At 39.0% G+C, this 12643-nt stretch overlaps 1 protein-coding gene across 2 annotated transcripts in view; it reads right to left on the bottom strand.

Moving 5' to 3' along the window:
• LRRC2 (leucine rich repeat containing 2) overlaps positions 1-12015 on the bottom strand; it is a 77760-nt gene extending 65745 nt beyond the window's left edge. The window contains exons 1-2 of one of the 2 annotated variants that reach the window (XM_008632934.2): positions 11916-12015; positions 53-198 (exon numbers count right to left, since the gene is read on the bottom strand). In XM_008632934.2, the coding sequence (XP_008631156.1) occupies positions 53-177 (125 nt within the window). In that variant the 5' untranslated portion in view covers positions 178-198; positions 11916-12015. Of the gene's footprint in view, positions 1-52; positions 199-2627; positions 2809-11915 lie in introns of those variants that run through there. The other variant, XM_017733350.1, reaches the window with a different exon arrangement.
• Positions 12016-12643: the final 628 nt, after the last annotated feature.

Below are 12643 nucleotides of genomic sequence, written 5' to 3'. Positions count from 1 at the left end.
TGGATAATAAGAACAGATTTGGTTAAAATGAACAACACAAAAGTTGTCTTACTTCTCCAATGCACTTTTTTCTAATCTTTCTTTCTCCTTCTTCTGACGTTCTTTGTTCTTCTTAACTCGAGTTTCCCACAGTCCTCTTATGACAGAAAAGTCAAATATTATCACCTGATGCCCCATATTGTTGACATTAAGCTTCTCCTGTAAGAACAAGGCAACCCTTCAGAAAAGGAATAACAAGAAAAATAAAGATCCAAACTATCATGTTTCATTTAAATCATCTGGGGATAAGAGCTGAAGTAATAAGAAATATTAACATAGTATGTTTTCCATCTTACCCAATTTATCTAGGGTTTTGTGCTGGCGTAATCAATGTAGCACTCAATTGACTTGTACATAAAATCCACGGCAACAGCTACATGCTGAATTTTTGTATTCCTTATATTTTTTCCTTTTCAAGATAAAGACAGAGTTGCAAAAAAAATACTGGTTTGATTAAGTAACATTGATGAAAACAGCTTTGAAGGCTTTGCATTTTTAATAATTTCTGTGACTAATATTAAAATGAATGTTCATACAGAATTTATTCATTTTAAATCATGCAAAAGCCCTTCATCTGAAGTTCTCGTGTATTGATCTTTATGACCTCAAGCTATCCTATTTCAGTGGAATTTGTGAAATTCCAGAGTTCCCATTGGTATGTGCTTATCTGTGAAATGCATTGAAAGACGAGCCCCATAATACACAAAAAAATTTACCTGAGGCAGAGACATGGGGAAGGTTTTTTGAGCATATCATGGTCTCCACTTATTAACAGGTCCTTATTCTGGCCAAATCAGGGTTAACTTTGCAGCAGCCAGGAGGGGTATGACCAGGACCCTGAGGGTATTCACCTCAGCTCGTGGTGAGGTGGCCACACCTGCCTTTTTCAATTTGCTGGAGTTCGAAGCCAGGTAATGCCAGGTTGTTGATAGTGAGCAATCACATGTGAATCATTCGCCTAACCCGTACAGTCTGTTACCAGTATTGGTGTAACTGGGTTTTTTATTTCATTGCTGTTTCCACTAAATCATTCTTATCTCAATCTATGATTTTTACCTTTTTGTGCCTCCCATTCTCCTCTCAATCCTGCTACAAGGGAGGGCAGGCAGTGAGAGAGCATCACATTGTCTGTGGTATTTTGAGTGGGAACACTAAACTGGGGAGTACCATTCCTAAACCACAACACATATGGAAACACATTCCAACGGCTTGGTATCAGTGTATCAGATTCCATGCAGTTAAGAACTGACGTCAGCCAGAAAAGGAAGGTCAAAGAATATGTACCCCCTCTGATATAAAATGCTGGAAAACTGGTAGTAATGGACAAGGAGAAAGCTGAGGTACTCTCAGTCTTTAATGGCAACCTCTTTTCCCACCCTTCTTGGCTGGGTGCACTGCAGGATGTGGACTGGAAGAGAAGACTCCCTTCCCCAAGGTCAAGTTCATGACCACCTGAGGATCCTGAATGTACATAACTTTTTGGGGCCTGATGAGATGCGTATCAGAGTCCTGAGGGAATTGGCTGATGTGGTTGACAAGCCTTGATATCAGAATAGTTATAGAAGTCAGGATAAATCCCTGGTGAGTAGAAAAAGGGAAACATTGTACCTTTCTTTAAAAAGGCTAGAAAGGAGGACCTTGGGCACTACCAAACAGTCAGCTTCACTTCTGTGCCTGGGAAGGTCCTGGAACAGGTCCTCCTACAAGCTATGCTAAGACACATAGAGAACAGGAAGATGATTTGGGATAGCCAGCACAGCTTCACCAAGGGCAAGTCCTGCCTGACCAGCCCAGTGGCCTTCCGTGATGAAGTGACCACACCAGTGGACAAGAGAAGGACTATGGCTGTCATGTATACGGACTTCTGTAAAGCCTTTGATACAGCCCCCCACAATGTCCTTCTCTCTAATTTGGAGAGACAAGGATTTGACAGGTGGACTGTTGGATGCATAAGGAGCTGGCTGGACAGTCACATCCAGAGAGTAGTGGTCAACAGCTCAGAGTCCTGATGGACATCAATGACTAGTGGTGTCCCTCAGGAGTCTGTATTGGGACCAGTAGTAGCCAATATCTTAGTTTATGACTTACACAAAAAGATCAAGTGTACCCTCAGCAAATTTGCAGAGGACACCAAGCTGAGTGGTGCTGCTGACACACCTGAAAGATGGGATGGCATCCACAGGCGCCTGGACAAGATTGAGAAGTAGGCCTATGAGCATTTCGCACTTCTTTTCCCGCTTTCCCACTTGGCACAAGTGCAACTTGTTGCATCAAGTGCAAGTGCAAGAAGACCAAGTGCAAGGCGCTGTACCTGGGTTGGAAAACCCCTTACAACATAGGCTGGGGGATGAACAGATGGAGAGCAGCCCTGCCAAGAAAGACTTGGGGGTGCTGGTGGATGAGAGGCTGGACATGACCCAGCCATGTGCACTCACAACCCAGAGAGCCAAACGTGTCCTGGAGTGGATCAAAAGGAATGGTCAGCAGATTGAGGGAGGGGATTCTTCCCTTCTACTCCACTCTTGTGAGGACCCAACCTGGACTGCTGCATCCTCCTCTATGTTCCTCATTACAGGAAAGGCACTGACCTGTTGGAGCAGTCCAGAGAAGGACCACCAAGATGATTAGAGGGATGGAACACGTCTCCTTCAAGAAAGGTCTGTGAGAATTGGGATTGTTCAGCCTGGAGGAGAGAAGGCTTTGGGGTAATTGCAACTGTTGGTTTTGCAAATTGCAAATGTAGGTACCTGAAGGAAGCCTACAAGAAAGATGGAGAGAGAATTTTTTACAAGAGCGTGTAATGATAAGACAAGAGGGAATGGATTGAAATTGAAAGAGAAGGCTTAGATTTGATATTCTGAAGAAATTCTTTTCTGTGAGGGTGGTAAGGCACTGGAACAGGTTGCCCACACAAGTTGTAGATTACCTCTCCCTGGAAGTGTTCAAGGCCAGGCTGGATGGGGCTCTGAGCAACGTGGTCCAGTGAAAAGTGTCCCTGTCCTGGAACTGGATGACATCTAAGGTCCTTTCCAACCCAAGCCATTCTATGATTTTCTGTGTGAAACACATGACGTATGACATGGTGTTCCTTACTAAACTGTTACAATGGTTCAGTACCAACATAGGAAACTAATTACCTACTAATTTCTAATGCAAGTACACAAACAAATCTCCAGAAAAGAGGTGAAACTATATTTTCTTGCCCAGAGTCACGGGTGGAGGTACAATCATCACAATATACTGGAGTTCATTAAATGTAGCTAGATTACCAACAGAGGAAAGTCAGTTATTTAAGCTTTGTGTGAGGTTTTATCAGAGAAGACATTTATTATACCATTTATAAGTTTAGGGAAAAAAAATAAAGGAACAGTAGAAGAAAATCCTGCTTGACCATCTACTGATTAGTTAAAGAGCAATCCTCCCCTTCCTTTCCTGTGTGTTTTCAAGCTCATGTCTACAATTTTTTCCTCAGAAACTACTGTGATCATTTTTTTCAAGCAATGAGTCCTTCAGCTGGGGCCATTTTTTATCTGTCCTTTTGTTATAATATTGAGGACAAAGGGGAAATTATTCTCCTCTCCATATTTTTTCTCTTGTAACTTTGCAACCGTCCCTTTTCTCTTTCACTCCCTTTCACCTATGCATCCTTCTGTAGTACATAACACATAAAGGAATAATTTCTTCTGAGCCAGGAAAACACTCTCATGTCCTCTGGAAAATGCACAGCATGGAATAAAAGGAATTATGCATAGGTAAATCCAGAGCAAAGATACTTCTGTTCATCTCAATAAGAAAGGCCATTACAAATACCTACAAGTACTGGCTCAGAAACTGGTCAGAGACCAGTATCATTCTATTTGCATAACCTTCTCTATCTTAGGATGTTCATATAAAATGTTATCTTTGCTGTTCATAAAGCTGTACCTATAGCTTGTTTATCTTTGCTGGCACTAAAAATGAGGCAAAAATAGTTCCTAACCTATCTGGAACTAACAGCTGACACCAGCTGAGTCAAAACCCCATTAAAGCAGTGTAATTAAAACAGTGACCTTATTCTCTCTGGAAAGGTTTATACTTCTAAAACATATTCACTATTAATTTACAGGAACTGTTTACCTTATAAAATAAAATGTTCACCTCTGCTTACAGGAGAAAGAAACCCAGTGACAAGGACTTCACCCCTCACAGTAACTGCAGAGCAGCAGTCACTCTGCAGGGTCTAATTCATTTTAATAGACCAATTCATAGAAGTGTGTTTTGGTAGAAAGGCTATTGAAGGAGCTGAATTGTTGCGAGACAGTGAAGTTGCAGCTGGACACTTGACCTCTGTTGGAACTAGATGGCCTTAATCAGCACAGAGTCCGAATAGACTGTGAAAGTGTTCCTTTTCCTTGACTTGTTTCTCACCTTTCTGTCTCACAGGTTAAGTCATTTGTTCTTTATTGAGACACTGATTTATTAAACACTGGTTTTGAAAAGTTCATACAGCTTTTATCCACATATTGCACTAAGCTGCAAGGCATTGTGGGGTTTTCTTCAATGATAAAGGCAAGCAGAGGAGGAACTTGAGTGGGAGGTGAGAGCTGTCCATCATAAGTCCTCAGAATTAATCTCTTCAGTAGGAGCAAAGCCACAAATCCTGATCAGATTACAGGGTGACTAAGGCTTTAGAAATACACATCAGGACAAATGTGAAACACTTTTTGACATCTACAGCTCTGAAAAGGTCACCTAGCAATCTTCACAGGGCTGGTGCTTTATCCTATATCCTTGTCTAGAAAATGGGCACGAAGTATCAAGCATGATGGCAGAATACGTATTTGCCAAAGTTCAGACACCACCATTTTCCTGACGATGAGATGTTGCCCAGAAAGGAAAACTGACTAAAGCTAGGCTTATCTGATACTAAGTGTAGGTTCTTCAGGATACCTACTCGTGCATCACAAGAATTTATGACAGAAGAAGCAGCTGCTAATAATGATTTTGATTTCTAGAAATACATGTTCAAGTTCACGTGCAGTGGTTTCTTGCTTCCAAACATCAGGTTAGGCCTGCAGCTGAAAACTCGAAGCTATCATCTATTATTCACAGATGGTAAGCTACCTTTGGATAGACAAAAGTCTCATCATACACTTCTTTCTAACTTCTTCCATTCAACCAGAAACACAGCTATGTTTCCTCCCATAGTTAGGTTATTCACAGGTAATCACTATTATAATTTTGTCCATTGTCAGAAACCACAGTGAAGTCAGGTAGAGTCTATAGAGGTCACCTCACCTGACTGCTCTGTTCAAAGCAGTCATATGGTTATTGACCCAAATCTGTACATCCTGCAGCACCCTTCCTTTTCCAATTTCCCCATCATTTTGTAATTCAGCATTGCTCCTTTCTCATCCCATACCTACTCATTATCATTAAGGACAGGCCAACCTTGCTTTCATTAAGGACAAGTCCTGACTGCAAAAGCAGTCATCACCTGCGTTCGCAAGACCCTACTTCATAACTACATGAGTTTGCCACCTAAAGTCATCTTCCTTGAGTGACATCTACATCTAAATTATGTTATAGATCATCAGCATACCTTTCTTAGATGATGCACGGTTAAAACATTTATCAGTCTTTTGAGTTATTAGTGAGGTAGGTGACAAAATAAGGCTACTCAGTAACATACGATAATTAATGTACAGCACTTTCCAGGGGCAAAGGGATTCAGGAAGACAAAAAGGAGGCAAAGATGTCATTTGCAGAGAATCATTTATGGAGAAACTAGTTCTCTGTGTGTATCTATGGAAGCAAATAATCTTATCCTTAGCCATTTACACCTCCCAAGAAGTTATCTGCAAGACCTTAATCAATATCCTTAAAAGGCAATATACTGGAAAGTCAAACTGATCTTGTGTTCTTTGTAATGATTAGCTCAGAAACAAAGCTGGCCATTCAGGATACTTTTTTTTGTTTTGTTTTAATTATTTCAAGATTTTCCCTTCAGAAGCAGCCACATATTAGATTTAAGGAAATACTTTTAGGTAATATAATAAATAAATAAATAAATAAATAAAATAATCTCAAAATTTTAAAAACAGCTTTTTTTTTAATAAGCATTGCGTTACTTGGCAAAGTGATATGAGAGTTTGTAACCAGAGAAACTTGTATTAGAGGCAGAGGAAATAAATTTTCTTTGGCTTCACTCCTTCCCTCTCTTTACACTTTTTTTTAGGAAGACGGAGAATAAAAAATCCCTTTGAACACCATGGCCTTTGCAACGTCTTCTGTTCCTCAACCAGCAGGCTATGTCAACCTTGCCCCAGTTTTCATTAATAAGGAAATCCCAGGAATCTTTATAACTAGAATTTTCCCTCTACTCTCTAAACTACAGATTCTTCTTTCCCATACATCTCCCCAGGGATGTACTTTCAGTTCAAGATACTATAGCCTGCAAGATGTTCTCAATTCCATCATTCCAGAGTCCTGTGCCTTCACTAGAGCACCTTATCAAGCCCCTCTCCTACCAAGCAACTCTTTCTGATTCTTCCTATTGCAGGCCCCATCTCAACACTGAGATCCATCTTCTTATCAAGTGAATTTAATAACCTGCCACTTCTCTGGGCCAGCTAAGATGAGGAGAAGCGCTTGCTCTGTAAGAGCACTCTTTTGCTGTCAACATTTGGGTTTGGGTGCCCTATTGCTGTGAGTTATCCCTGCACGCATAGAAGAGAAAAACTGCCTTTACAGTCACTTTTGTTCAATTTCTGATCTTAGAAAGAAGGTAACACCTTTCCTTAATCTTGAGGAAAAGTTATTCATTTAAATGTATCAACAAATAGGCCTATTAAAATCAAACACTCTCCTCATTTGTATAATGATATTGATACTCTTAGGCATTTGGAGAATTAAGTGGTAAAAACCCATAATCTTAGGGATGATACTCATCATATGTTTTTATTTAAGTGATATAATATTAATGCCAAATATTATTGCTTGTGAAAACATCTGCCTAAGTATCTGCTTAGGATTATTTTTATTTTAGCATTTATGTTACCATTTATTTTATTATATTGTGTAAATTCGCCTAAAAGTGGGCAGACTGGTCTCTAGCATCTATTTCAGATGTTCTTTCTTAATTGGTAGGAGTACTCAGAAGCTCTAAACCAGAATCTCTTCAGCAAGGTGTTGAAAATATACAGAATGGAAAAGAAGATAACTACCTTGTAATGTCTATAATCTTTATTATTTTTATTTATTGTTATTCATGTTGTTGCTACAAATATATGCATACTTCAGATGTCAATTCATCAGTAAAACTGGAGAGGTTTAGTATGCTGTGGCTTAAATACCCTTGCTCCCTTCAGCTACTGATATCTCCAACCCTTGTTTACAGGTCTGCCACAGACCTGCCAGATGCTTCCACAGCCATCTTTGATAGCAGCCAGTGATATTGTGACCACTTTTATTTGTTTCCACTTGACCTCTGAACCTTGAGCAGTCATTTGATGACCGGTTTTTTTCCCTTTTTCTTTTTTCTTTTTTTTTCCCCTAAGCTTAATTTAAAGGGGGAAAATGATGACTCGCAATACCTCTGAAACCAGCTTGGCGTACGGAGGAACAATGGAGGCAACTAGATTTCAAAATTGAGATGGCTTTTAGCAGCTCCTGGTGTTAATGCTCAAGGAGTTTGATCTCAGTTACCTGCACTTGCATCATGGGGTGCCATGGACTACCCGATCTTCAAAAAACAGTTTAAGGATACATGAGCTAAAAGTAACACTGAATTCTGGATGGAAGGCCTTCCACAGAGAAAAAGTGCTTTTCAAATCAGCAACTTCATTGAAAGAACAGTTTGTAAACTCAGCACCTGAGAAATATCAATCAATGCATAGATGCACAGAGAAGCATACTACAAAAAAATAAAAAGAGACAAGGCAAGGTCTTCTTTGAAAAGTAGAGCACAAGAGAAGTATTCTTAGATATGATTACTCTGTGGTCTGCCAAGATTAACTTACCAACTCTCCTGCGGCTCCTCCCTGTTTACGAACATTATTTGTCTTCTCTTCAGTGGTAGAATACAGCCAGTGATAAGCCAAAATTACACTGGCTCTATTATAGTTGAGTTTAATGTCCCCTGAACATAGCTGACACCAGTGTTAATGCTGGACAACTTATGTGCACACAGTGTATTCTGTAGAACAAAACTTGCGTCTTCTCTTGAGTCTGGAAAGAGTCCAACATAGTTTTGATAACTACAGATACAGACAGTATTAATCTCTGTTAACAGCTTTCCTGATTTCGTATGCTGCCTGGTTGCCCTAAAAAACAGCATTGTGTATGCTTTCCTTTGCTGCTTTACATGCATTATTAAATTATTAATGTTTTGGTTTCTTCAATTTGCTTAACAACCTGGTTCACTTTTTCAACCTGGGCCCTTTTTCTTTCAGATAATCACTGTGGGAGATCTGCTGCAATCTAATGAATATTACTGGCAGGATTACATGGGGGAAAATGTGAGTGAAATATTTCCTACCAATCCTGCAAATAATTTCTTAGGAAATAAGCTCACTCACACTGTGCTTCAGAATTATCAAGTCATTTATCTCTCAAGTCTTTAAATAATTCAGAGGAAACCTGACATTTGAATAGCAACTGAACACATTTTTTATGTTATCAGGAAAAGATTAAATTAGAGAAACGTACCGTGATTGAAAGAGCAATAGAGATTGTGACAATGTTCATTGTACACAATTATATTTTGCTAACGCTGCACAGCTTGTAAGTGGGGTAGTGCTTCTCTGTTCCACTTGGGGAATGGGAGAGGACTGCAAAGTGGGAAGTTGCCCTTCCCTACCTAGTTTTGCCGCTAGTAACAATCTCTTATTGCTCTACACGAGCAGGGAATTATCCTTCCTGCTAATTTGGTTGGTTTATCTGTCACTACTCTTGCCAAATGTGCAGATTTGACAGTGAGAGTTTGAGGTCCGGGATCCAAGATAGATTGTGCTTCAGAACACGTATGCATGCATGCATGTGATTGCTGGGTCCTGGGGAACATGTGGGAAGGGCAATGCAATGGATCACAGTGAGTGTCTCCCTGAAGGACTGGGTCTACAGAGATCCAATAAATGTAGCTATACCACAGAATAAATACCAAAGGAAAGAGACAAGCTGCTCCAGGGCTGGAGAAAACAGTCCTGACACCTGGACTTGAGCCCAGATGTTTTGGGAGTTTCAAATGTTCCTTCCTGCTCTCTCAAGAGTACAGTCTCAGCCAGCTGGCTCCTACATAAACAAACACAGACAGACAGTGACACTTTCAAGCTATTAATTAGTCCAACTTTCAGCAAAGTTAATTTCAGAAATTAGTGTCTTTCCGTATCATGGAGCTTAATCATGAATGCTTTCATGAATTAAGGTCTTTTTTTAGTTTTCTTCTTTAGCCATTTCATGAAAGAGACAGTTATGAATAGAATCTGACATACACAAATAAATAACTTTTGCATTGTTTACACACCACAACTAAGATAAAATGTATGTTTTATTAACCTACTCCTTATACTTCAGGTAAAAATAGCTATGAACACTATAAAATTAAAAACAGATATGCAAGTGCTGAACTTGTTTTCTACACATTTTTATGTGCATATTTCTCTTTGTCCAGTGCTGCAGCATAATGCTTTACTGACAGTTTTCATTAATCAGCTCCTATTCTAGATGTAAATTAACCAGTCTCACAAACAAGAGTCCTCTTTATCACTGCAGTCTTCACATCTTGATTTTTAGACAATTTTTCACGGGGCTATTCATTAATTAGGTCTTTAATTATGGATTAATTAGCACCTGAATTACAATATTCCTTATACTTTCTCAACTCTTGTAACACTAATATGTTTGCCATCAAGCATGATAGATGTTACATATGCAAGGAGATTTATTACATATGTATTCCCCTAGCACTTCAGTGAGCGGACTAATTATTCTTCCACTGACAGTGAAGCTAATGAAACACTGGACTGATGTCTCAGACAAAAATCCTTTTTTTTTTTTTTTTAGTGCATATTGCTGAGGAGAGGTCTAATTGTCTTAAGACTGAGAGAGGGATGATGTTTTTGAAATGAGCATGTATTTTGAGGCTGTGTCTTACCAGAGGAAAAACAGTAAGCTCTAAAGTGTATTACATATTTGTAAAGGTGTTGAATCTATGAATATAGCTGTAGTCAGCAGGTGTAAACAATTGTCTTAGGTAGTATACAACAGAGTCCTGGGAAACCAAGAGCATATTCTAAGAACTGATTAGAGAGATCCCACTTAACTGCTCATACATAGATGTGGCAAATAAAATTGCACTCATTGCCACTGAGCAAAACATTGAGGCTTTCATATACAATTAGATGATCTTAATTAAGCATAACATTACACTCTCAGGTTTCTCAAACCTGTTTCATGACCATTGTGTTTTTAAACACAATGTTTCATTGACTTATTCTTATTTGTCTTAAGGTTACTGAATAATTCCCAAGCAGTGAGGCTACTATTGCTTACCTTTTATCTACCTTTAGAGGGTACTCTGAAGAGAAGGGCCTCTGAAGTTATGTGTGGATGACTACATCATAAATATTATTTTAAACTCTCTGTCCTAACTGACACTAATTAAAGACCCTCAAAATTTATCATTTTCTTTTCCTCCCCAGGGACCATTTTACATGTATTGATCTAAGAATCCAATACTGTCACCTGCCTCTACTGCAGATGGAGAGCATAAATTTATATCTGACATATAGCAGTCCTATTTCCAGTGTTAGATACAGGATCATTAGTTGTATAATGAGTAAAATGCTCATAGCCAATTGCCAAGATGTTAAATTCTGTGATTTAAGATGGCAGATAATTTAGATAAGCAAGAGATGATTCTGCTTTCAACTACTCCAGCAGTCCAGTTATTTTAGCCCTAATGGTTTGAATCCCACCGTAGAATCATGAGGTGACATCTGTATTTTATCAGTTCTCTCACCGCAGCTGTGTCCTTAGTCTTTCCCACAAAACTTTCCCACGCCTGTGGATAGGGGACACAGGTGACATTGACAGCTGAACACCTTCCTTTGGAATAATTCTCCTTTGGAATAATAATTTGCCTTCTGTCTGAGAAGCGCAAAGTGAATTAAACTCTTTGGTATGATCTACCTCTTTGGTTAATAAGCATTATCATCCATCCCAGCTCCTTGAAACTCCGCTCAGTTAACTACTGTTGAGAGGAAGAGAGCTAGTCAGTACCTTTTAACCTCAGAAAGTAACATGTCAATGATAGCACATAAATATTTGTGATAGCAACAACAGCAACAGTAATGACAATATTTGACTTTAAATGATAGGCTGTGTTCACAAAAGATGTAGCAGGCTGTATTTCCTATGCCAGTAAGATTAACTATAAGTAGCCTTCAGAAACTTATGTTCTATAACTCTTTTTAAATTCCACAGTAAATTTAAACAACAAAGATAAATGACAGGCCTCTCAAACCATTTTTTTATTGAAAATCATTCTCACACCAGCACATGTCCTTGAGATGTAATAGCAAGGGTTTATTATAACTGAGCCACAGAGTGAAACTTGAAAGGTTTCCTAAATTATAAAGTTCAGATTTGTCACAAGTGTAAATCTATTTAGAGGAACTATGTACAGGGTTAATCTCACTATCTTTAAAGATATCCACCAAACATACTGCCTTGGACTAAGTGCTCTCTGTTCCAGTTATTTTTCCCATATACATTAGTTTTTGAAGACCCCACTACAACAACAGCAACCTGATAGCTACTTCTCACTTTCCCTGCCATTTTCCACCTTGACTTCACACATCTGAAGAAACACAATAATCAGCAAAACTGTCACTTACCTACTACTAAAGAACACAAGTGTCCAGAGCTCCCGAGTGGGCTCTGCAGTTATTCAATGTGAGACACTGCGGTTGTTTATAGCATAGCATAGCTCATGGCCAGCCAGATCTGTTTGAGCCCCACAGCGTGACTAGCCTTCCAGATGTACTAATATGCTATATTTGTAAAGTGATAACATGATATGTGGTCTTACAGCAGAGACACAGGCAGGATAAAGTGTCTGCACTGCATGACTCAACACAGGATGGAAACAACAGTGCTAGGACAGCATCTCATTTGCTTCAAGGAAAGTGTGACAGACCTAATGTTACTCATACTTATGTATTTTCATCGGAAAAGGGCATGGAGAATAAAACAAAAATGCATATATAGTCTGCATTCCTCTAGTACAGGCTACCTTTTCCTTCTCATGTCCATTCATTTCTGAGATAAACATACACACCTGTGTACACAGACTATCACCATGCACTTTGCATGACTGATTGATTACAGGGAGGGAGGGAGGGAGGAAGGAAGGAAGGAAGGAAGGAAGGAAGGAAGGAAGGAAGGAAGGAAGCCTTTCAACAAAGGCTTATTTTCAATAAATAAAGTTTTTCATCAGAGGTACTTTCAAAAACTGCTTTTAATTTAATTTCCTTTTAAATTCCGCTTTTAAATGAAAATAGCTTCATATCTTTAAATAAAAACAGGCTTTTTCAACACTTTCTGTTTGTTTTTCATCACTGTG

The sequence above is a fragment of the Corvus brachyrhynchos genome, unplaced genomic scaffold (assembly GCF_000691975.1).
Source record: "Corvus brachyrhynchos isolate BGI_N302 unplaced genomic scaffold, ASM69197v1 scaffold424, whole genome shotgun sequence".
Lineage (NCBI taxonomy): Eukaryota > Metazoa > Chordata > Aves > Passeriformes > Corvidae > Corvus > Corvus brachyrhynchos.
Note: the sequence above shows the minus strand (reverse complement) of the source record. Positions and strands in the feature narration are given on the sequence as shown.